This window comes from Mytilus edulis, chromosome 7 (assembly GCF_963676685.1).
Source record: "Mytilus edulis chromosome 7, xbMytEdul2.2, whole genome shotgun sequence".
Classification (NCBI taxonomy): Eukaryota; Metazoa; Mollusca; class Bivalvia; order Mytilida; family Mytilidae; genus Mytilus; species Mytilus edulis.
In genome coordinates, this window is record NC_092350.1 from 91,533,759 (window position 1) to 91,559,086 (window position 25,328).

Genomic DNA, 25,328 nt, shown 5'->3' on the forward strand with positions numbered 1-25,328 from the left:
TGTCTGTTCCATGAAATACTGTTTTCTCTCTGTCTGTTCCATGAAATACTGTTTTCTCTCTGTCTGATCCATGAAATACTGTTTTCCCTCTGTCTGTTCCATGAATTACTGTTTTCCCTCTGTCTGTTCCATGAAATACTGTTTTCTCTCTGTCTGTTCCATGAAATACTGTTTTCTCTCTGTCTGTTCCATGAATTACTGTTTTCTCTCTGTCTGTTCCATGAATTACTGTTTTCTCTCTGTCTGTTCCATGATATACTGTTTTCTCTCTGTCTGATCCATGAAATACTGTTTTCTCTCTGTCTGTTCCATGAAATACTGTTTTCTCTCCATGTCTGTTCCATGAAAAAAAGGTAGTTAGGGTGAGGGGGTCACGTTAAAAAGTAGTTATTCCCAACTTTTAAAAGAAAAAAGTTTACGGCAAAACTGTTTGCCCCTCCTGTTTTTTCCCTCACACTTATACTATTCATCCAATTTTTAATATACCATGCATGTATTAATGGAACACCCCTAATTTAAAAATGGCTGAAACTCACATTTAATGTATAGATCTTGGGAAAAAAATGAATATGGAGCATGCATGACCTGATAAATAATTCTTTAAGTTAAATAATCATCTGTCAATCCATGATTAAGAACAAAAATAGATTACAAAAAAAGAAAAACAATGTCTTAGATGTCCATCAAAAATGTGTACAATTGCTATTTTTCAGATTTATTTGTAAGAACAATGGTGTATTATTTGAAAATGATTCATTACAAATTGGTGTAAAATCTGAATATAGACAGAATCTAGGACGACTGGGGATATTCTTTGGGAACAAGACATCATTCCAGTTTACAGGATTTACTGCTGATTTAGTGTGTCCCGGAAATCTGGGTGATCATATCCTTTATATTAAATCAGACGTGTAGAGAGAGTGTGCTGTGCTCTCTGTGTAGTAAAAAACACTTGCAACAACTCTTTGTAGGGTTTGTAGACGACCTGTTGCAAGGCAAAATTTTGGTCTCTATCAAGCATATTATATCCTCATACTGCTAATTCATTTATTTGTCGTGGATAACAACATTCATGGATAATTGATTTCATGTTTTAGCCTTTACAATACTTTGTAATTTGTTGAACATTTAAGTTTGTGGTTCGCTGGTCCCTACAAAACACATGATTGCTATTCAACAAATAATAATGCATCCACAGTATTCCATTGGCAGTCAAAATTTCTCTTACCTTCATGCCAATTGAGGCCTAACTTGTAGGACCTAATTATTGTTGGTTTGTCCTTTGCAAAAGATACCAGAGGGACATTCAAACTCATAGATGGACTTAAAACTGACAATGCCATGGTTAAGAAAGAAAAAGACAAACAGACAAATAACAGTACACAAGACACAACATAGAAAACTAAAGACTAAGCAACATAAAATGATATAAATGAATAATTTTTTTCTTGATATTAATGCATTGCATGGAAGACCTATTGGTGACCTTCTGCTGTTGTCTGTTCTATGGTCGGGTTGTTGTCTATTTGACACATTCCCCATTTCCATTCTAAATTTTAATTGCTATACAGAATATATATTTTTTCCCTTAACTTTTATGTACAATTAAGTTGTCAACCAAAGCCAGCTGGTGAAGTGATAGAGTGTGGTGCACAGAACCAGCAGGTCATTCAAGCTGAATGTGTCACAGAATTCTCAGACGCTCCAGTTTTAAATATTTCTTACACGTAAGGATTGTCATACAAGTGAGAGGTTTAGCGCTATTAAAACCAGGTTCAATCCATCCTTTTCTACATTTGAAAATGCCTGTACCAGTAAGGAATATGACAGTTGTTGTACATTCATTTGATGTGTTTCATCATTTGATTAAGGACTTTCTGTTTTGAATTATCTCTTGAGTTTAGTATTTTTTGTGATTTTACTTCTCACAAAGGAGAGGTATTTACATCATTTAGTTTATGGTGCACTAAAAAATACCAAAACTCTAAGGTAAACTGAAAAGTTCATGAAAACTGACACAATCAAAGTTTATCAACAGAGGAACGAGTGGAAAACAACTGTCATATTTCTGACTTGGTACACACATTTTCAGAAGAAATTAATGGCTTAAACCTGGTTTTATTGCTAACTAAACCTCCAACTAAACCAAGAGGTCATCCATATTGAATGGGTATTGGAATTCAAAATTCCAATATTTGAATATTTATGTTTTTTAAGTAATCATGAAAATCTTTTAAATTCCTTTCTAAAGTAGAAGGTTAATTGTTTTACCCCTTGAATTTATAAATATTTTTGATCACCTATTGGTGGCCTTGTATGCTCCTTAATCATGTTAATTGGGTAGTTGACACTTTGACACATTCTTCATTTCCATTCTCAATTTTATAATCATGAAAAAAGTAGTCATTAAGCAAATTGAATCTTTCATAAAATATCACAATATATACAGAAAATATTTCTAGCATATTGTTTCACCTCTAAAAACATTCTACATTTTTGTTTCAGAATGAGTGGATCTATACAAAGAATCAACCTGAAGCTCCCAATTATGCTTAACAAATTTATAGAACCAGCTGAAATGGACTCGGCCACTTTCTTTACACGGTGGAAGGCTTTAAGTCTGTAAGTATAGAGTTGCTAATTATACCCCCACTTTAAAAAAAGAGGGTATACTGTTTTACCTCTATCTGTCCATCAACCCAACCATCCATCGGTCCCATGAATATTTTCGTCCCATTTTTTTCAGGAACTACTTGACAAGGATTTCTGAAATTTGGTTTCAGGGTTTATATAAGTCAGTTATACCTTATGATGCGTTCAAGGCTTCCAAAACGGTCATATATTCCGGTCATTTGTATAATGTCCGGTAAAAGTCCGGCTGGGCAAAGCATGAAACGGTCATATACTTTTTAGTTTTCAAGGCTTTTTCGGTCATTTTTACATAATTCACGATCTTTTTGACCCAACCTTTTGCCTTTAACATCAACACATTTCCGGTCATAACTGCGACATGATGATTAATTACTATCAAAACAACACCTAATCCAATACTTTCTAATTTTAATCCAGGCTAATTAGTAGTTGGACAGCTGAAATATACCTGTTCAAGTGACAGGTGAACTATGTTCAGTACCGGACATCGTATAAATTGATCGGTCTATTCACAAATTTTTTCTTACTTTTCAGCGGTTTGTTTTTAATTAATTTAGTCCAAAAGATTAAAATTATTAGAAATTAGTTTATCAACATGATTTGATGAAAAATTTAAAAAGGTTTTAAATGAAAAATCGTCAGAACTACGTGTGCGCATGTGCACAGGTGGGAAATTTAATTATGCATCCTACATTTCTTCAAAAATGCTAAAACTATCATTGATACCTGTATCTAACATTCATTTCAAGTATTTTGTTGAAGAAATAATGTGGAAAGAGCTTCTTCACTCAGTCGTGCTTTGTAAACATACACGGATTTTACGTATCCGTTTATGGTCCATGTTTTACCATTGTCAAGTCAACATCCGGTTAGAACAATGTGAAAACGAAACTAAAGTTTTTTGCACAAATAAAAAGTACAAGGCAGATATGAGCACGCTGATGTGCACACTTTGAATGATGCACTGCCAATTTAACAGTTACATCCGTACATCAAATTCATATCATATCAAAGTAAAGTTAAAAATCGTTTTTTTTTTAATGTAATGTCAATCATTGGAATGGCCATCTGATTACCATAATTGCCTTTTGTGACTAAGTCTTAAGGAATTAAAATCGGGATCAGATATGAAATGTCCGGCTGGCTCAAATATTTTTTGGAAGCCCTGGATGCGTTATCAGATTCATCACTCAACAACTTCCTGTTTACCGAATACTTGTATTATTTTAAGCATCATAGCCAAGTTTAAATTTTTCGTCACATTTTTCTCAGGAACTACAATACAAGGATTTCTGAAATTTGGTTTCAGGGTTTATATAAGTCAGGTATACTGTGTGATGCGTTTTCAAATTCATCACTCAACAACTTCCTGTTTACCAACAACTGGTTTCTTTCTATTTCTATGAATATCAGTTCTCTTCACTATCACCCCATATGGAATTTACCCACTTCATAAATATTGTATTAGATCACTAGCACACTATGTAACTGATATTGCCATGCAAAACTCACAGAATTATAGATTATCGTTGATCATCTCAACAAGATTGATTTTCTCGCTTGAGCTGGTACAGCGAAAGTGAGAAAAGCAATCGAGTTGAGATGACCAATGATAATCTGTTTATCGCTATTTTACCTATGACGACGTTGTCAATTTCATGTCAATTTCGTTAGCAACGCCACGTGGCCTCCTTAGTTTCTAGCGATAATTTTTCCATCTCAAGCGAGAAGCATGATATGAAAATTATCACAAAAAAAGATCAAAAGAAAAATGCACAAAATAGCGATAATGCTTTTTCTTTAATTTTTTTTTTTGTATACTATGGTTTGTTGTTTGATGAGGATGGTAATGGGGGTACCTTCATGGGGAATCACTGTAAAAATTCTTGCCAAATGACGTTAACAGTAATTTTTGATGCATGGCGATAAAATGTACACTTTCTTTTAGACGATAAGAAAATTGACTGATTTTGACGAATTAGGTTAAATTTTCCCCAAAAATGACGGTAACAATAATTATTTGAGACCTCTGACGAATAACAATAAGGAAAGTTTGACGAATCATGATAAAAATTTAACCGATGTTACGCTAACAGTAGCTGAAAATGACCGTCTGACGGTATTAGGCATTACTACCCTCTTTGATTGTTTATTGCCATGGTTTTGTCAGTTTGTCATTGAGTTATGAGTTTGAATATTCCTTTGGTAAGTTTGGTTAATCTTGTATGGTTGATTTATTTGTTTGTTTTGTAGACCTAACCAAGAATGTCAGAGAATATTTAAAGCACAGTTTCCAATGGACATTGAACAAGTTAAAACAAAGGTAAATAAACAGAAAATATAGAGAAATTTTAATCTGAATAATACACAAACTTTTATGTGTGTTTACAAAACTTTGAATTTTTCGAAAAACTAAGGATTTTCTTATTCCAGGCATAGATTACCTTAGCCGTATTTGGCACAACTTTTTGGTATATTGGATCCTCAATGCTCTTCAACTTTGTACATGTTTGGCTTTATCAATATTTCGATTTGAGCGTCACTGATGAGTCTTATGTAGACGAAACGCGCGTCTGGCGTACTAAATTATAATCCTGGTACTTTTGATAACTATTAAGACTTCTAAAAATATGCTGAAGAAAATACTTTTGTTTAGGACTTGAAACTCTTATATTTCATAGTGAGCGACATTTGCATTATTTTTGAATTTAGCATTGTTGTTTAAACCTATTGAACATGTGTTTCAGTTACTTGGAATGGAACTTGTGTTTCAGTTTCTTGCATTTAGCATTGATATTTAAACCTATTGAACATGTGTTTCAGTTACTTGGAATGGAACTTGTGTTTCAGTTTCTTGCATTTAGCATTGATATTTAAACTTATTGAACATGTGTTTCAGTTACTTGGAATGGAACTTGTGTTTCAGTTTCTTGCATTTAGCATTGATATTTAAACTTATTGAGCATGTGTTTCAGTTACTTGGAATGGAACTTGTGTTTCAGTTTCTTGCATTTAGCATTGATATTTAAACTTATTGAACATGTGTTTCAGTTACTTGGAATGGAACTTGTGTTTCAGTTTCTTGCATTTAGCATTGATATTTAAACCTATTGAACATGTGTTTCAGTTACTTGGATTTAGCATGAGTGTGATACTAGATATTGACCCCAACCCGGAAAACTTTGTATCTGCTGGTATACTGTACACTAGAACTGCACAAATAGGAATACTGGCTAGACTGGAACCAAATAAACAAGCACAGGTAATTATAATATACACTGAAAACTGACTAGACTAGAACCAAATAAACAAGCACATGTTATTATAATATACACTGAAAACTGACTAGACTAGAACCAAATAAACAAGCACAGGTTATTATAATATACACTGAAAACTGGCTAGACTAGAACCAAATAAACAAGCACAGGTTATTATAATATACACTGAAAACTGGCTAGACTAGAACCAAATAAACAAGCACATGTTATTATAATATACACTGAAAACTGGCTAGACTAGAACCAAATAAACAAGCACAGGTTATTATAATATACACTGAAAACTGGCTAGACTGGAACCAAATAAACAAGCACAGGTAATTATAATATACACTGAAAACTGACTAGACTAGAACCAAATAAACAAGCACATGTTATTATAATATACACTGAAAACTGACTAGACTAGAACCAAATAAACAAGCACAGGTTATTATAATATACACTGAAAACTGACTAGACTAGAACCAAATAAACAAGCACAGGTTATTATAATATACACTGAAAACTGGCTAGACTAGAACCTAATAAACAAGCACAGGTTATTATAATATACACTGAAAACTGACTAGACTAGAACCAAATAAACAAGCACAGGTAATTATTATATACATTAAATACTGGCTATAAAAAGAAGATGTTGTATGATTGATGGCCTATGAGACAACTCTCTACAAGACACTGAAAATGACACAGAAGTTTACAACTTTAGGTCACCATGTGGCTAGACTGGAACTATTTTACCTGTTAATTACCAATTACTTTACCTGTTGCCATAACTGTTATATATTTAGTATGCCTGTGTTTTCAGATGTACAGACTAACAATAAGATCAAGTAAAGAGTCCTGTCCTTCCGTGCTGTGTGATTTGTTAGAGAGCCAGCTATAGATCATTCCATAATACAGAAGGCTGTTGGTCGTATATTGTTTTTGCATTGTGATAAAGTAGAAAAAGACTACATGTACTTTAAACAAAACAATTTTCCATGTAGACAATGAACAGTGTTATACTTTTTTCCTGTGAACATTGAAAAGTGGTGTATGTTTTAGTGTAGACACGAAACATCATGTAGATTGTGAACTTTTATGATCAGTTTTTTTTTCTCACAAATATTGAACATAGTTTCACCATCCAAAAGTGTTATAGATATTTTGATGTAGACATCGAACAGTGTAAAACTATTTTATGTATACATTAAACAGGGCTATACTTTTTCATGTAGACATTAAACAGGGCTATACTTTTTTCATGTAGACACTGAACAGGGCTATACTCTTTTCATGTAGACATTGAACAGGGCTATACTCTTTTCATGTAGACATTGAACAGGGCTATACTCTTTTCATGTAGACATTGAACAGGGCTATACTCTTTTCATGTAGACATTGAACAGGGCTATATTCTATCAATGTAGACAGAGAAAATGTAGACAGTTAAAATTGCTATACTCTTCTTTTCACGTAGCATGCGTAGACAGTTAAGTGGCTTACACTCTTTTCATGTAGGCATTGAAAATTGCTTCACTCTTTTCATGTAGACATGCATTGAACAGGATTTATCTTTCCATTTGTACAATGAAAAATGTACAACATTGGTTTGTTCATAGAGTAAATTAATGTGGATTCATTAACTTTCGAGGGTACCAATTTTAGTTGTTTGAGAAAAACTTTCATATTTGTGGAAATCTAATTTCGTGGTTTTGGCAAAGTCTGCATGTATTCCTTTAGAAAATTTGCAAAATTTAAATTTGTGGATCCCTTGTATTCTTGAAATCCATGAAAAAAACGAATATTAAAGAATCCACAGTATTTTTGTGTATATAAACAAAGGTGAACATCTACACCTTTAGCTTTGCTTTGTTGTTCAAAATAGTATCAGGCAAAATAAAAGGAATCTGAAGTTTTTCTGCATCTGTTAAAAGGCTGCAATGCCATGTCATGAATATAAAACAATATTAATTTTAAAATATTCAATTTGTCTTATTGGGATAATATTTTAATTTGATCAATTTTAGTATTCCCTTCTTTCTATAAAACGATAAAACCCATAATTTAGATTCAAATGATAACATTGTTTGAGTTGGGCATGGGAAGACTTACTACCTACTAAGAATTCATTGACGTTGTGAGCATGTTTGCAAGAAATATCTTTTGAATGGATTTGGCATTAAGATGGCATGAAATAAAATGAAAATAAAAGGGGCATTGACGGCCAGTCTTGATCTTCCACAAAACTTGTTTAATAGGAAAAAAGTTATTGAGATAAGTTTCCATGTTATTTGTCCATTCATAACACTGCTGGATCATTAAGGGCAGATTAATATCTAATCTTTCTAGTTCATTGTTTATAATATATATTTTGAATTTGTAATCTATGATTTAATGCTTTCTTCTTTGACATTTAATAAAAATGTGTGTCTAGAGTTGTGCTATAGTGAAGTTTAGTGAACAAAATACTCTTGTTGAAGTGCTATAGTTAGTGTTTATACAACATTAACATATTACATACTGTGGAGTCATTTATTTTTGTGGGTACCAGTTTTCGTGGTTTGATGAAAACTTATTTTTTGTGGACATTTAATTTCATGGTTATGCCCAAGTCTGTATACAACATTGTGGAAAGTTTGTAATGCCTTGAAATTTGTGTTTCACCTGTACCCACGAAATCCACGTAAATTTGTATCCAACGAAGGACAATTAATCTGCAGTAGTTGGTGTTTATATAATATTAACATATTAAATAGTTGGTGTTGATACAATCTTATTAAAATAAGTTCTCATCACTTGCTCCTCGATTTTTTATATGTCGCCGTGTGACATATAAAAAATCAAGGAGCAAGTGATGAGAACTTATTTTAATAAGATTGGTGTTGATACAACATAAACATGTTATATAGTTGGTAAATTGTTCCAAATAAAATGAGCTTGGTAATGTATTGATTGTGAGATCTTTAGGATCTTTGTTTTGGTTGTATTTATTTATTTGCCAAAGTCAAGCGTATGATGTTGCCATTGTATGGACACTGTCATGTCTAGTTTAACATTTTTTTGTTGCTTAATTCTGCTTAAAAGAACTTTATTATACAACAGAAGATCTTTATTTACATCTTTGCCATATCCAGTCTTCACTCTGAACGGCAGCCCAGGCTTTGTAAAATTGCAGGCAAACAGAATCTAACTAAACATTTTCTAAAATTGAGCTCCGGGGGCCTGTAGATTTAACAGTTCATCATGAAGACTGCATATCTCAACAGTGGGGTTCTTAAGCTTTGTCATGTCATTTGAAATTCAATGTTTTTTAGTGAAGTGGCTAAGGGGTTTAAGATCTCCCCAGGGGGGGATCCAGCCATTTTAAAAAGGGGGGGGGGGGGTTCCAGCTATATGTCTCCATTCAAATGCACTGAGCGGTCAAAAAAAAAGGAGGGTTCGGACTTCCAACCCCTGGAACCCTCCCCCCCTGGATCCGCCAATGCTCCCAATCTTAATTGATTAGGATTTTCAGTTACCTACCAAAGGTCAGTGGTTCTCCCCAGGCTCTCGGGCATCCTCCACAATTATAAACTGACCACCACTATATATATATAGCCAAAAGTGTCGAAAGTGGCATTTATTTTTAAAGCAATTTTTTTTTTATTGAAATAAGGTTTATTAAAACTTTAGTATATATATATAAGTTAGGTAAATTGTTTTGGAGAAATAAGGTTAATTGAACAGCCAAACAAGAAGTGTTGATTGACTTTCGTTATCCATATAACAAGAATAAAGATTTAAAACATTAAAAATTATAGAAATTGTAGTGTTTTGTATAGGCTGGAGGTCATACTGCAACAGGGCAGCTTGATGCAGTGAGAGTCTTCAATTTTTATGTGCAATAAATGGAGTTTAAATAATGTAGTCGCCAAAGGTTTTCTAAGGTTGACTTTATAGACGTGTATAAATATGTTTTTATTTTATGTATGTAGCATATCCTAGGCATTTGAGAGAACTCTTGTTATATATGTATATCATTATTAGATAATTAATAGAAAGTGCTATATAGTTTTATTTTTGTGTTGACTAGAGTATTGTTTATTTTTCCACCACTTTATAAAGTGAAAGACATGTATAATTCGTAAAACAAAATCTTTTTCTTCAAAAATTGTTTCATTTTCGTGACAATTTTAAAGAGTATTTTTGTCCTTGGTATGTACATGATGTTAGTAGTATACTGATAAGGACTATTCCATTAAAATGTTTGAGGGTAGGAAGGGAAGTTTAATTATTGAATGTGGGTCATAGGTCTTTTTTCAGTATGCTTCTATTACCATTATGCAAAATTATCTAAAAAATGGTTCTTGGTTGTAGGGATATTTTGTAAGTCCATTCCTACCCTCCCCCATACATTTTAATGGAATAGCCCTAATGCAAAAACTCATTGGGCCTACATCTGTTTAACATCCATTTTTCTGGCGATGGTCATTAAAACATTAAAATATCACCATGCAAAATTTAACTTTTAGTAATTAATCATTATATTGCTTTTAGGTGGTACAGATTAGTACAGGAAGATAACTCTTTTAAAATCAGCTAAACGTTTTAATCACATTCAATTGTTTGGGAAATATTAAACTTCTCAATGATAAACATTAGTGTGTGTCAAACTGCTATATATCCAATGAAATTCTCCAAAAAAAGAGTGTGGCTCAAGTTTAAAAAAAAAAATCAAAGGGTCTAAAGTAAATATTTTGACCATTTATTTGGGAAAAATGAATGAGCTATTTAATCTTAGTCAAGGTGTTAGGAACCACCTTAAGAATCTTTGGAAGAAGGGAGAAATGAACCTAGCTAGATGTAAGTTTGCTTGATTTTAATAAGTTGTCATGAAAATGGAAAGAAAGTTTCTGGTTTGTATATTTTTTAAGGAACAAAATTAGCTTGGATTTTGAGAAAAAAAATCCTCGATTTGTTAAGAATATTATATATATATACATTCCCAATTTGTTCCATTGTTTCTTAAATGAACGAATCAGTTGATAGTATGGAAGTTGGTTTGCTTTTTGTAGAGATTTTTTCTGCTCTAATATCATGGTTTGTGGCCGATCAAATAAGGTTATACATCAAATTTTAAATGTAAACATTGTAAAATATTTATAATAATGAATGTATTCATTTTGCTTGTTATAAAGTTGTTCCAGAACAAGCTTGTTGTAGAACCACGTATCAGGTTATAAATCTGGAACACAAATGATCATTTTATGTCTGGAGTGTACCAAACCAAGGATTTTATATGAACATGTTTTTTGTGTATGAAAAAAGGTATTCCTTCAGTTTTTCAAATATAAAATCGTCAGAAAATTTATATAAGATTTAGCCTATTCATTCTAAATAAAAAAAAATATTGAACTTTTCTGCATTGTATGAAAAAACTGTTTATAAAGATTTGTAGCCGTATTTAATCTTTTTGTGTGTGTAAAAAATGTGTTCTAACAGACAAACAAAATTGTAAAAAAACTAGAAGCCTCTAAAGGAACCTGAATAAAGATAACAGTGATACAAACTTATTCCTACAGTGTTTGGTACACAGTTGTGATAAATATTTACAGAGGTGTACCAGCTACTCTTTGTTATAGCCTGACAACAAGCTTGTTTTTTGTTTCATTGCTGTTATTATCTTAGAACCAATGTGTACAATGTAAATGTATAATCTGAATAGACAAAATAAATCCATAAGTTTATATGTCTTTCTCTTGTCTTTATAGCCAATGCTATATCTGTGAATATGTCAGTCAGTCAGTCAGACAATACTTTAGTAAGTCAATTAGTCAGTCAGTAGATATGAAGATCAGTCTGTCTGCCAGTCAGTAAATTTGTATAGCAGTCAGTCAATATATCAGCAAGACAGTCAATACATCAATCAGTCAGTAAACCAATAAATCAGCCAATACATCAGTCAGTCCATCAATCCACCAGTCGGCCAATACATCAGTCAGTAAACCAATACATCAATCAGTCATTACATCAGTCAGTCAACCAATACATCAATCAGTCAATACATCAGTCAGTCAATCAATACTTCAGTCAGTCAATTAATACATCAATCAGTCAGTAAACCAATAAATCAGCCAATACATCAGTCAGTCAATCAATCCACCAGTCAGCCAATACATCAGTCAGTCAATCAATCCACCAGTCAATCAATCCATCAGTCAGTCAATCAATCCACCAGTCGGCCAATACATTAGTCAGTAAATCAATCAGTCATTACATCAGTCAGTCAGCCAATACATCAGTCAGTCAATCAATACTTCAGTCAGTCAATCAATACATCAGTCAGTCAGTAAATATGTAAATCAGTCAGTCAATCAATAAATCCGCAATACATCAGTCAGTCAATCAATACTTCAGTCAGTCAATCAATACACCAGTCAGTCAGTCAGTTAATACACCAGTCAGTCAATCAATACACCAGTCACTCAGTCAATCAATACACCAGTCAGTCAGTCAATTAATACACCAGTCAGTCAGTCAGTTAATACACCAGTCAGTCAGTCAGTTAATACATCAGTCAGTCAATCAATACACCAGTCAGTTAATACATCAGTCAGTCAGTAAATATGTAAATCAGTCAGTCAATCAATAAAACAGCCAATACTTCAGTCAGTCAATCAATAAATCAGCCAATACTTCAGTCAGTCAATCAATAAATCAGCCAATACTTCAGTCAGTCAATCAATAAATCAGCCAATACTTCAGTCAGTCAATCAATAAAACAGCCAATACATCAGTCAGTCAATCAATAAATCAGTCACTACTTCAGTCAGTCAATCAATAAAACAGCCAATACATCAGTCAGTCAATCAATAAATCAGCCAATACTTCAGTCAGTCAATCAATACACCAGCCAGTAGGTCAATCTCTATACAGCACTTGTTTCCTTTCGGTATACTAAGTACACTACAATACCATTACGCTGTTGTAATAGTATTTTAACAAAACGTTGTCATATTAAGTGATATGAATAAAGAACAGATCTGATGTGAGCTCTGTGTTGGAGAGTGCCAATAGGTCAGTCAGTCCATCAATATATAAGTCAATACATTAGCCAGTCAGTCAGTCATTCAATACATCAGTCAGTCTGTCGCACACTCATTCAATCAATTCATCAGCCAGTCAGTCAATACATCAATCAGTCATTCAGTCAATGCATCAATCAGTCAGTCAATACACAAGTCAGTCAGTCAATACATCAGTCAGTCAGTCAATGCATCAATCAGTCAGTCAGTCAGTCAATGCATCAATCAGTCAGTCAGTCAATGCATCAACCAGTCAGTCAGTCAATACATCAGTCAGTCAGTCATTCAATACATCAATCAGTCAGTCAGTCAGTCATTCAATACATCAGTCAATGCATCAATTAGTCAGTCAGTCAATACATCAGTCAGTCAGTCATTCAATACATCAGTCAATGCATCAATCAGTCAGTCAGTTAGTCAATACATCAATCAGTCAGTCAATTCACCAGTCAGTCAGTCAATACATCAGTCAGTCAGTCAATATATCAATCAGTCAGTCATTCAATACATCAGTCAGTCAGTCAGTCAATACATCAATAAGTCAGTCAATACATCAGTCAGACAGTCAATACATCAGTCAGTCAGTCAATGCATCAATCAGTCAGTCAGTCAATGCATCAATCAGTCAGTCAATACATCAATAAGTCAGTCAATACATCAGTCAGTCAGTCAATATATCAATCAGTCAGTCATTCAATACATCAGTCAGTCAGTCAGTCAGTCAATGCATCAATCAGTCAGTCAATACATCAATAAGTCAGTCAATATATCAGTCAGTCAGTCAATGCATCAGTCAGTCAGTCAGTAAATACATCAGTCAGTCAGTCAGTCAATACATCAATCAGTCAGTCAATGCATCAATCAGTCAGTCAGTCAATACATCAGTCAGTCAGTCAGTCAGTTAATACATCAATCAGATAATTAATACACTAATAAGTCGGTCAATAAATCAGTAAGACAAGAAAATCAGTCAGTCAATCAATCACTAGATCATTCATTTGGTCAACACATCAGCTTGTCAAACAAGTAAACATCAGTCATCAGTCAAAACATCAGCAAGACAAAAAAAATCTGTTAATCAATTAATACATCAGTTAGTCAATACATCAGACAGTCAGTCAGTAAATGCATCAGCCAGACAAAACATCAATCAGTCAATCAATATTTCAGTCAGTTAATATGCCACGCATTCCTTCAATCAGTTCAGTCAGACAGACCGTGGGACTATTTAGTCAGAAAATATGCCACGCATTCGTTCAGTCAATACTTCAGTCAGACAGACAATTAATATGTCAGTCAGTCAGTCAATACATCAGTCAGTCAGTCAGTCAGTAAGTAAATACGTCAGTCAGTCAAGCAGTTGGTTAGTCATATTGTTTACCAATGCTGAAAAAAATTTGTTTCAATAAGCTAAATAAAATACTTTGTTTTGGAGAAGAACCTTACTTGGGTAAGAAAAAGATCACTATTTATTTTGTAGACAAGGACAAAGTTACTAATGATAAATCAAACGTTAAGACAGAAAACTCGCCAGATACTAACTATTTAAACTGCTTTGAGTCTGCTTTCTATCTGACTTCAACTAAACTATAGGTTTTGTCGTCCATTGCCATTGATATAACAAAAACATGTCTCTGTACTCTCAGTCTGTACTAATGGTTCAATCCTACTTGGAAACAATGATCTTTGAGAGTATATATGTAGCTTTAAAAAAGGCAAACTTGGAAACAATGATCTTAAAGAGTGTGTGTCTTTAAAATGATATAGTGTAGCTTTAAAAATGTCAAACTTGGACTGAGGTTTAACCCCCACCCCAAACTTTGTGACAAAGTCAACACTCGTTGAGGTTAAAAGTTCAACAATTAATACTTTACTCGTACGTGAGATTTCCTTGACACTCATCCCTTACCAATGTACCAACACATAAACTATAAATCTAAAATCAATGAGGGTCTGGTGATGGTCTACTGATCTCTACATGATGATTTCTGCTTTCTTTATTATGTTTAGCCACTCCGGCATTCTGTTCATTGTTTTTTTTTGTCTGTTTTCTATTGTTTGCCATATTGTTCTGAAATATTAGATTTATATTATTATAAACTCTGTAGTATAATAGTCCCAGTTACACTATAGCAGTCTCAAACAGATGTAAAGCAAAATATTGTCCTATGAAATATTGTCCCACAAGACAATATTTCATAACTATGCATCATGAAATATTGTCATCGTAATAACATACGATCCTTACAAAACCATTTCAGTTATAAATCTACAAATTTATGTACATGCTGCATGCTTAGTTATGTACTACTTCTAATTGTGTAATAAATCGATTAACAGATAATTTTAAAGCCAGTATTTCATAGCCTGTGAAGTATTGTCATCAACAGAATTTCAGTAGTGAAATATTGTCCAAAACTGCAAAAGGAGGTGACAAAATTTCATGGACAAGGACAGAATTTCATAATGAAATACTATCAGTACAATATTTCATGGGGGACAATATTTTATGTTACACAGACACCCCTCGTAACAGTGTAAAGCCCCGTAGACGCACCATCAGTCTAGCTAAAGAAACTAAGTTATGACTCGTTTCTGTCCCTTTCACTAAAAGGCCCCTATGGATCTGCCGGAAAGCGTGGTGGAAAACAGTAAACAATATAACAAACACGATCAAACATTGACAACTAATGGCGAACTTACACAAAATTGTGACGAAAATGAAAAAAATAACGAAGATCACACACAACCCTCCAGCACAAACAATGACATTGACGCTGTACTTTCCAACTTAAAATTTGGAAAGTTTAATTTGAAGATGCTGGCTGTGACTGGCGGAGCATATTTTGCTATCTGTTCAGAAATGATGGTCATCATATTTTTAAGCAAACCAATCAAAGATTTATGGAAAGTTGACCATTTTACATACGCATGGCTGCCTGTAGCGACACGGATAGGGAGTATTATTGGGTGTTTTACATTTGGAACAATAAGTGATCATTTTGGAAGAAGAATCCCATTTATAGTAGCTATATTTATTACAGCGATATTTGGTGTCGTGTCAGCATTTGCTACTAGTTTTATATTTCTAGTCATACTACGAGCATTTGTATCTATTGGAACTGGAGGCATTGAAGCCACAAATTTTGTTTTGATGTTGGGTAGGTTTTACTGTACATAGTGGTGCTTCCCCATATCTACATGTAGAAGTTGCTTGAGGGTGGAACTGCCCTTTACCCTCAGGCATCAAACAGTCATTGTTGGCTACTGTTTGCATCTAGCATGTCTAGTTGTTTAAACTTTATTACAAACGTATCATGATTGTCATGTTCATCTTTCCATGAATTATCCTTAATGCATAGGCAGATCCAGGGGGGTGGGCCTGGGCCCCCCTTTTGTGGAAAAATTTTGGTTGATTATATAGGGAATCATTGAAGCATGACTGGAGCACCCCCCCCCCCCCCCCCCCCCCCCCCCCCCCCCCCCCCTTAGGAAAAGTTCTGGATCCGCCACTCTTATGTCAGAGGGCTCAAATAATAGGGCTCTTCACGGTTAGTTCGGCCATATTGGATAGGGGGCAGATTTTCATAATAGAGGTAAAAATGGTGTGAAAAATACGGGAAAACATCATTAAAACAGAGCTGTTGCTTGGAAACACACATAGGATTTCCCACACTTTCATACCATTTCCACCTCCTTCCAAAAAATCTGCCCCCTATCCAATATGGCCGAACTAACCGTGAAGAGCCCTATTAGGTCTTTCATGTCTTTCCACCTTTCCGTAGAAAGACCTATTGAATTTGTTCTGATTATTATTTTTTTTTTTTATTTTTTTTTCTTCCGCCTAATTTTTTTCTTGCGTAGTATTGATGTTTCAAAAGATGTCGCTTAGATATTTGGAATATGATATATATATAGTATAATTTATATGCTTTCAAAATTTACAACGGTGTAACAAAATACTTTACGTTGTATGAGTTATCTCCCCAAACACTGTTTTTCTTGTGCAGTGATATTGTTGTCTTTTTTCAAAACTACCTCTACCGTTTTTTATTGGGAAAAATGCATATTTTTAATTGAAATTGGGAAATTTTTATATTTTTTTCTAAACACATTTCTGATTTTTTGCTGATCTTTGCTGTCTTTTTTGCACTGTTTTTTCATGTATATTTTGGTTGTTAGACATTTTCAACCTGAAAGGTACTTTTCGGAGAGGGGAAAGAAACAGAAGCAATGATGGTACTTAATGCATTGAAAACTACGTGTGTTTCAAACACAATGATGATTCTGATCAGAAAACCGGATCTCAAAAGAGCTTTCTAATATCAAAATAATAACAGGAATACAATATTTACAAATATTACTACCAATGCCATCACTGTTTGGGGAAAATTTCAAACTTTTTGGGAGGAATTTTAAGCCAATTTTTTTTAGTAATTGGGAATTTTCTCTAGGGGAAAAGGCCGAATTTCGGCTGTTATTTGAGGCAAACAATATCACTGTTGTGGCCACTACTCCTTCGCAACCATAAAAGATTACGTCAAATTTATTTTACCAAATTGCTCGTTACATCTTTAGGATAAGGATATTCATTTGGACTGAAGCTATATGGAGACTCCATATGAGAGTTATTCCCCCTTTTTCATTTGATTCAAGTGATATGCATTTTCAACTGGTAAACCATTAGTAATAGAGACCTAGGGTCTTCAGATTTGAGGTCCTTGGTCCAAAAAAATGAAAATGAGGTCAAGGTCAAAGGTCAAGGTCATATTCTAAATTTTGATTTAGGCTTATTTTCACTTCTTTTCAAATACCGTATGACATATTGACAAATAATTTTTCATAAATTGTTAATTGCGACATGTCCTTACTTGTATATTTTGGTTGAAAGGGTGTGCATACAATAAATGGGAGTTTTTGTCCATCTTACATTTAGAATTACGCGTAAAGTGGTATTACTCAATAACCAAACATATTAAAGACCTAGGGTCTTTTGAATTAAGGTCCTTGGTTTGTGACCTTGAAACTGAGGTCAAGGTCATAGGTTAACACGACGTTCTAGATTTTGACCTCATACAAATACACCATAAAGCCATAGGAACTAACATTTTAAACTGATTTTCATATTTCAATATCAAAATAGATCTATACTAGTGGAAAGACCTACAATTGTTCTCTGAACAATTGGTTTTTAATTATCCTTTACTGTGCTTTTTGGAAAGAGTTTAAAGTGATGTGGTCCTATTCAGCATTTTCAGTCAAATACTTTCATTACTTCGACTTTGTACGTGTAAAGATTGTGTCATGTATGTACAGGTGTATCATAGGCGGATCCAGGGGGGCCCTGGTGGGCCCGGGCCCCCTCCTTTCGTGGGAAAAATTTGGTTGATTATATAGGGAATCATTGAAGCATGACTGGAGCGGCCCCCCCTTAGGAAAAGTTCTGGATCCGCCACTGTGTATGTTATACATGTTATAGTTGTGCATCCCAAATTCCTGTTAATGTCATTTGATTTGGAAAGATTTTATACTGTTTATATTTGTCATGAGGGTACATTGTATCCTCATATGGGCGTTTTTCAATAAAAACGTATTTTCTTGTCCTAGCCACTTTAAAAAAAATGTGTTTGATCTTTGCAAGTAATTTTTTGTGCAGTCAGTACATTGAATTAGATTTAACATTTTTAAGCAAAGAAACAGTTTATTTTTTAGAGGGATTGATAAGATATTGACTCCTGAATGGTCCAAAACAACCAAAATGGCATGTCCCTAGACCGCCTGTCCAACATTCATACTCTAAAATATCGTAAAAAAATGAAGAAATTAATGTTTTTTTTACTTTACATAAGTTCTTTAATAATTCAAAAGTATGTTCAGAGCCAACATATTCTAATAAACAGCTTTCAATATAGGTTTTTTAATTTCAGAAGGTGTGTCCCTCACAAATTGTCCACTACGAAACGAAGTCATTAAAATTTGCCAATAAACAGTTTTATAAAATCAATGTAATTTTTGTTTGCAAGAGATATAAACATTAGGGTCTTACAAAAGAAGTGATGCTTTTATAACGGCAATTAAATTGTTGGTAAGAAAAATTGAGCACATCAAATGGACCAGAGTGATACCGTATTTTTGATAATGTCCCCTACGAAACGGGTCAAATATCCTTCAGTATCTGGTTTTAAAATTATGAAAAAAATATCAGTGTACAGCTTGATAAATGCTTTGATGAATACAATCAGTCTTGTTACTATTACAATATAGGGATTGTGGGGAAAAAATAAAGCATGCGAATACGTCCCTTACGAAACGGTCCACTACGAAACAAGTATGGGAGAAAAACGTTTCGTAGTGGACACTACCACTACCATGGAGTCGTTTTTTAATCTTTTTTCAATTATATTCGTGCAAAACAAATGACAAGGGTTAGTTTCATGTAATTTTTATTATGTTTTTATTAACATATAATAGGGTTGATGTCAACTACGAAACTTTTTGTCCACTACGAAACGCATCAAAATGTCCACTACGTAACATGAGTTGAACCTTCATATGTGAAGTACTGTCTAATCTTTATCGATAAAAATGATTTTCTAATTCAGAAAAAAAAATGATATTTTTCTAGTATTTAAAGTAAACAAACTGGAATGTCTATAGGAGACATTTAAAATTGCAAAAAATATGTGTGTTTAGAAGAAGTTACGTAGGGGACTTTTGTCCCCTACGAAACAGTACACAAATTATGAAAATAATATCCTTTTAAAGAATATTTAAGATTGCACTTTTTGTTCACAAACAGGTCTATTATAGAGGTATTCAAAATAACTCTTGAAATTAAATTTTAGACAAGTTGATTTTCCATTTTTTTTAGGTCTGAAATGTACGCTTTTATTGAAAAACGCCCATATGGTATGATTGCCAATGACAATGAATGAGACAACTCTCCACAATAGACCAAATGACACAGAAATTAACAACTTTAATCATGATAATACATTTGTAATAAGTCATCTTCAACATCGAGTAAAGTTCATATCCCGTAGTCCGCTATAAAAGGCCATAAAACGAAAAATGTAAATCAATTCAATTGAGAAACTAACTGCCTAATTTATCTACAAACTAACATGACTAATGCATGAAAACAAATATCACTGAATATGTAACACCATGAACACAGTCAACAAACGACACACACTAAACCCTCCCCCTAATCTAGGACATTGATGCAACAGCACAAAACAACAACACACTAATACTATGGATACAAAACAAAAAACAAGTATGATAAACATGATCAGGATAAAGGGCGACACACATCAACCACTTAATAAGGCTTCTGACTTGGGACAGGGTGAGGCACACACAGGGTGAGGCACACACAGAATGTGGCAAGGTAAAACTAGTTTGAAGGCACCAACCCTGCCCTAACCTGGGACAGTGGTGTAACAGTAATGCATGTTATGTAGACAAAAATTTATTGTTTTTGATATGAACATGCTGAAACTATCTTAATTATTTTACATTTTTACCCTAATCTATTTAAAATTAACAAATGATTGAAGACTATAAATGAATGATTTCATTCCTATTTTGTCCTATTTTTACAGAATTCTTGCCCAAAAGGAACCGGGGAGCAGTGATGGTAGGTATAACATTCTGTGGTGCATTAGGGGCTATCTTAACAGGGGGACTAGCTTGGTGGCTACTACCAAACTATGGATGGCAGACATTACTTGGAGCTTGTGCAGCCCCATCAGTTGTAGTATGTGGAATAGCCTTATTGTTTGGAGAGGAATCACCAAGATATTTATTTATCAGTGGTCAGAAAGAGAAAGGAACAAAACTACTGAAGAAAATTGCTTTGCAGAATGGAACAGAAATTGAAAATGGTAAAAACTATGTGTCAAAATTAAGGAGGTAGACCTAGGTTAAGGGAAATAACTCTTAAAATCATCAGTACGTTTGTGTCAACCATTTTCAAAAATATATTCTAAGCTTCTAGGTTACATAGATTATTTTCAATCTGTTTCAGGTAAATGCTTAAAATACATTGATGAACTTGACTTTTACAAACGCTTAACTGATTTAAAGAGTTATCTCCCTGAACCAAGGTCTACCCCCTTAAAATAACACTTTATAAATTTCAGTGAATTTCCAAGTGCTTAGGGGAAGAGGCCTAGGGCCCATGCAATTTGGAAAAAATTTTCATGAAATGTTAGCTATGTTGAAAATATATTCTTCTTTGCCATTTTGTTTGCCTGCTTATTAAAATACTGTATGTTCTGTAAAGGTTTTTCATAATCGCAAATGTTGCGATATGATAAATTTTGCAAAAATTCAAATCTTGTATTTAATAAGGAGGCTTGTGGGTACAAGATTTTCAGAAAAAAATTAAACATTTATTTTTCATTATAAATTTTATTAATTACCTTTAGTAGTTGTGACTTTATCATATGGTACAAAAATCATTCCCAAAAATCTATTTGTGTTGGCTCCAAGTGACTTTTAAAATGTAGATATCATTAAAAAAGCTCAAAATTATCTCCCTTTGGTGAAAAAAATACCAGGCATTAAAATTGAAATATCTTTTTTAACTCATAGGTGACCTATATTTTTTATTTTTGTTTTCCAATAAGCTGTACATAAACTAAATAATTGTAAAATTTAAGCGATTTTTGTAATTTAGTTTTTTTCTTATTTCAATATCACCGCTATTTCTCCTATTAGTTCAACAGAAAAAAAGGACATTAACAAAAATGTATGCTTCTTTCGAAAGCAGATTGTGAGCGTAAATGAAAGGTCACCCTATTTTTTAATTTCATTTTCCTATTAAGTATAAGATAAAGTTCATTTCTAGAAAAATATAGCGAAATCCTATATTAGTCATGTTAGCTAAAAAAATTGATTTAGACCCGCGAGCCCCCTTAATCATGTTTATCAGTTAATTGTTAACAGCATTACATGTACAGTAAGAGCTCAGACATAAATAAGTCTGAATCTGATTTTGACTCATAGAGGTCTAAATTTGTAAGTTTTAGGATTTGTCTCCCTTTAATGCAAGACAAAATACGACTTCAATAAGTCAAATATTGTTAAGCGAAATAATTGACCAGAATCAAAAAGTTGCAAATATCGACTCCTACAAGTCGATAAGTTATCAAAATTGGTTAACTTCAAGCCCCACGCATATTTATAAAAAGGTCATGCATCTAAATCAGATAATGACAACATTGAAAAACAATGCTTTGTCTTCTAAAGAAAAATCTGAATGAGAGTCTAAAAAATCGGAGATAATGTTAATTAACCTTACAATGCAACCACCTGGAGCCACACTTAATGAGGTAAAACATCTGTGTGTAGTAAGGATGTTCAATTAGATAATTAAATATAGATAGCTCAAGTCCTTGTGAACTCTCAGACAGGTTTTTGCTGTCATAGGTGGTGTACTTTGGCCACCAAGTTAAATTAAGTTTTTTCATCAACATAAATAGACCTAAACAAGTCTGTCATTTTCGGACTTAGATAAGTCTTAAATTGAAAACACATTTTTATAATAAATACATGTTTTGACTTCTGTAAGTCAAAAACAAAAAACGACTTGTTTATGTCTGAGCTTTGACTGATGTAAGCTACATGTTTTGAAATGTGATCATTAACCTTGTCATTTTAGTTCACTGTTCAAAATCCCCAAATATATATTTCTGTATTAACCATGTTAACAGTACATAACAGTATTTCATTAAACATCATATCGTTTTTCCTTATCTCATTTAAAACAGGTGTCCAGTTTGTAATTTATAAAATTAAAGACCAGTAAAAAATAAACCATCTTGACTTTATTTTTCAGTGACCATCACAGTACCACAAACTTCAGATAGAGGCAGGATACAGGATCTATTTAAACCAGAACATCTGTCAAGCACTACTTTTATCATTCTGATCTGGTTCCTTCAAGCGACTGGTTACTGGGGTGTGACAGTCTATTTACCTGAATACATTACTTCGTTAGGCGTAGATGGATATTTTAACATGTTCATGGTGTTTATCGGAGAATTACCTGGATTGTGTTTAGCAATGATATTTGTAGAGAAACATATGTTAGGCAGGATTAAGTCTTTACGTGTTTTTTCATTAGGAACTTGTTTATCATTAATAGTTTTTGCTGTGGTAGATTTAGATTATTTAAAAGCTGCTGTAGTGATTGTTTGTTACTTTTTCATGGTGCCGATCTATTCCCTTTTAAATACATATACACCAGAAATATACCCGACAAAAATGAGAGGAGTTGCTATGGCAACTGTCAATGCCATCATAGAGGTACCTGGTTTGATCACTCCGTTTGTGGGGGCCACGTTATTGTCCCACCCAAGTAAGTGGTTGTACCCTGTGGTCTGGTCTGTTGTATTTTTTGTCCAGTTTTGTCTCATGTTTGGTTTACGGCATGAGACAGCTGGTGACAGCCTGCGTGATAGTGACTCACAAAGGAAGAAGGATGATGAATCTCAAGATAACAGTAGAGATGAGTCTCTTATAACAGCTCTTTAGACCAGAACAAATGTATCTATATTGAACAAAACCATGAAAACAGCTAAGGGTGACTTTGACATTCATTAGGTCCACTTATGTCTTCAAATTTATCCACATATCTTGTATGGAAAGTATTGAATACAAAAAATCAGATTTACAAAAAAAAGTTAAATATATTTTTTAATGGTTTCTAATTATGTTCAATTTTAATGAAGATATAAGGGGTCAGTTTAATCCATAAGGTTGTCATAGCCATATATGGCTATAAGAGACCATCTAGGAATGTTTCCATGCCATGCCACCCTCCTACCATTGAAGGGTGGAAATGACACCATCCTCTCAAGCTGTAGTGTACTTCTTAGATAGATTTTACAATTTTGCAAAGATCATGTTTGATTTTTAAAGATGTTTACTCTTATTCAAGGAGGAAATAAAGAAACCATGAAAAAAACTTAGAAAACTTTCTATCCTGTTTTAGCATGTTTAGGTTAGACAACTGACCTTGTTATTATTTCATTTACTATCAGTATAAAAATATATATGTGTCCCATGGTATTTTGTTTCATTTGGGTTGCTGTCTGATTGGCATATACTGTCCTAACCTTTATTTTTATGCCCCACCTACGATAGTAGAGGGGCATTATGTTTTCTGGTCTGTGGCCCGATTCGTGTGTCTTTCGTCCGTCCGTTCGTCTGTGTGTCCGTTCAGGTTAAAGTTTTTGGTCAAGGTAGTTTTTGACGAAGTTAAAGTCCAATCAACTTGAAACTTAGTACACACGTTCCTTATGATATGATCTTTCTAATTTTAATGCCAAATAAGAGTTTTGACCCCAATTTCATGGTTCACTGAACATAGAAAATGATAGTGCAAGTGGGGCATCCGTGTACTGGGGACACATTCTTGTTTCCTCCAGGTTTGTGTTAGACTAAGATTGCTAGTTTTCTGTCAGAGGTTCTTAAAAACAGGCCATAACGATATAGTCCAGAGAGATGAAAATGGCATTAAACAAACAATTTTCATAATTATCACCTTTTTTTCATTTATTTACAAAAAACATAAATCAAACCATTGTTGCCTCATTTATCAAGTCAAAAAAGGAAAACCATAGGAAATCTTTAACCTAACTCCATCTTTTGTATGCATTTTTTTGATATTTTTATACATTGATTATAATTTATTTACATGTTGAAATGTTTTTGTAATGTTTGGATTTTTGTTTGTTTCTGAAATAAATTTATAAAAGTGTTCTTTGCGCTGATTTTGACTGATATTGACTATAATCTACTGCTAATGTTATCTAGTATTAACATAAAAGGAACAAGTAGATATATATATTACAGAAGATGTGGTATAAGTGACAATGAGACAACTCCCCATCAAAGTCCCAATTGTGGACTCAGTCCCAGAGGGTATCATCAGCTCAGTAGTCAGTACTTAGGTATTTCTTGTCATATAGCTCTTAAACTGTTTTGGTAATTACACATCCACAGCTTTCAAATATTTGGCTTCAAGCGTTACTGATGAAGGTAAATCTACAAAAGCGCTTCAGACAAATGAAATTATTTAACGTGTTGTTCACAATTTTGTAAAAGTCAACCATTTTAGGTCAAAGTATGGTCTTCAACATGGAGCCTTGGCTCACACCAAACAGCAAGATATAAAGGTCCCCAATGGTATGAGTGCCTACAGACAAATGTCAGTCAGAGAACAAAAGATTGAAACAACTACTAGTATATAGGTCATTTCATCCTTTATCAATGAGCAAAACTCATTTGTATAGTAAGCTTTGAAAGGTTCTAGCTTGGCAAAATGTGA

The 25,328-nt window shown here is 33.5% G+C and overlaps 2 protein-coding genes across 4 annotated transcripts in view; both read left to right on the forward strand.

The window, feature by feature from the left end:
* Positions 1-25,328, forward strand: part of LOC139482471 (AP-2 complex subunit alpha-2-like) — a 171,817-nt gene that overhangs the window by 37,773 nt on the left and 108,716 nt on the right. The window contains exons 18-24 of one of the 3 annotated variants that reach the window (XR_011654870.1): positions 714-886; positions 1,604-1,727; positions 2,506-2,622; positions 4,906-4,975; positions 5,780-5,914; positions 6,745-7,200; positions 7,264-11,647. Coding sequence is in view for 1 of the 3 variants with exons in the window: in XM_071266375.1 (XP_071122476.1) it covers positions 714-886; positions 1,604-1,727; positions 2,506-2,622; positions 4,906-4,975; positions 5,780-5,914; positions 6,745-6,822 (697 nt within the window). In the remaining 2 variants the exon portion in view is untranslated. Of the gene's footprint in view, positions 1-713; positions 887-1,603; positions 1,728-2,505; positions 2,623-4,905; positions 4,976-5,779; positions 5,915-6,744; positions 11,648-25,328 lie in introns of those variants that run through there. The other 2 variants (XR_011654869.1, XM_071266375.1) reach the window with 2 other exon arrangements.
* LOC139482453 (synaptic vesicle 2-related protein-like) lies at positions 15,572-24,760 on the forward strand. Its single transcript, XM_071266349.1, has 3 exons — positions 15,572-16,146; positions 20,593-20,874; positions 22,833-24,760. The coding sequence occupies exons 1-3, from the start codon at positions 15,606-15,608 to the stop codon at positions 23,528-23,530; spliced, it is 1,521 nt and encodes a 506-aa protein (XP_071122450.1). The 5' UTR covers positions 15,572-15,605; the 3' UTR covers positions 23,531-24,760.

What these genes read in the sequence shown, in the direction of transcription:
- LOC139482453 (XM_071266349.1), top strand. Translation starts at nt 15,606, where the DNA reads ATGGATCTGCCGGAAAGCGTGGTGGAAAACAGTAAACAATATAACAAA. An exon ending in AAATTTTGTTTTGATGTTGG is followed by an intron (nt 16,147 to 20,592) that starts GTAGGTTTTACT and finishes CTATTTTTACAG; the next exon opens with AATTCTTGCCCAAAAGGAAC. An exon ending in TGGAACAGAAATTGAAAATG is followed by an intron (nt 20,875 to 22,832) that starts GTAAAAACTATG and finishes TTTATTTTTCAG; the next exon opens with TGACCATCACAGTACCACAA.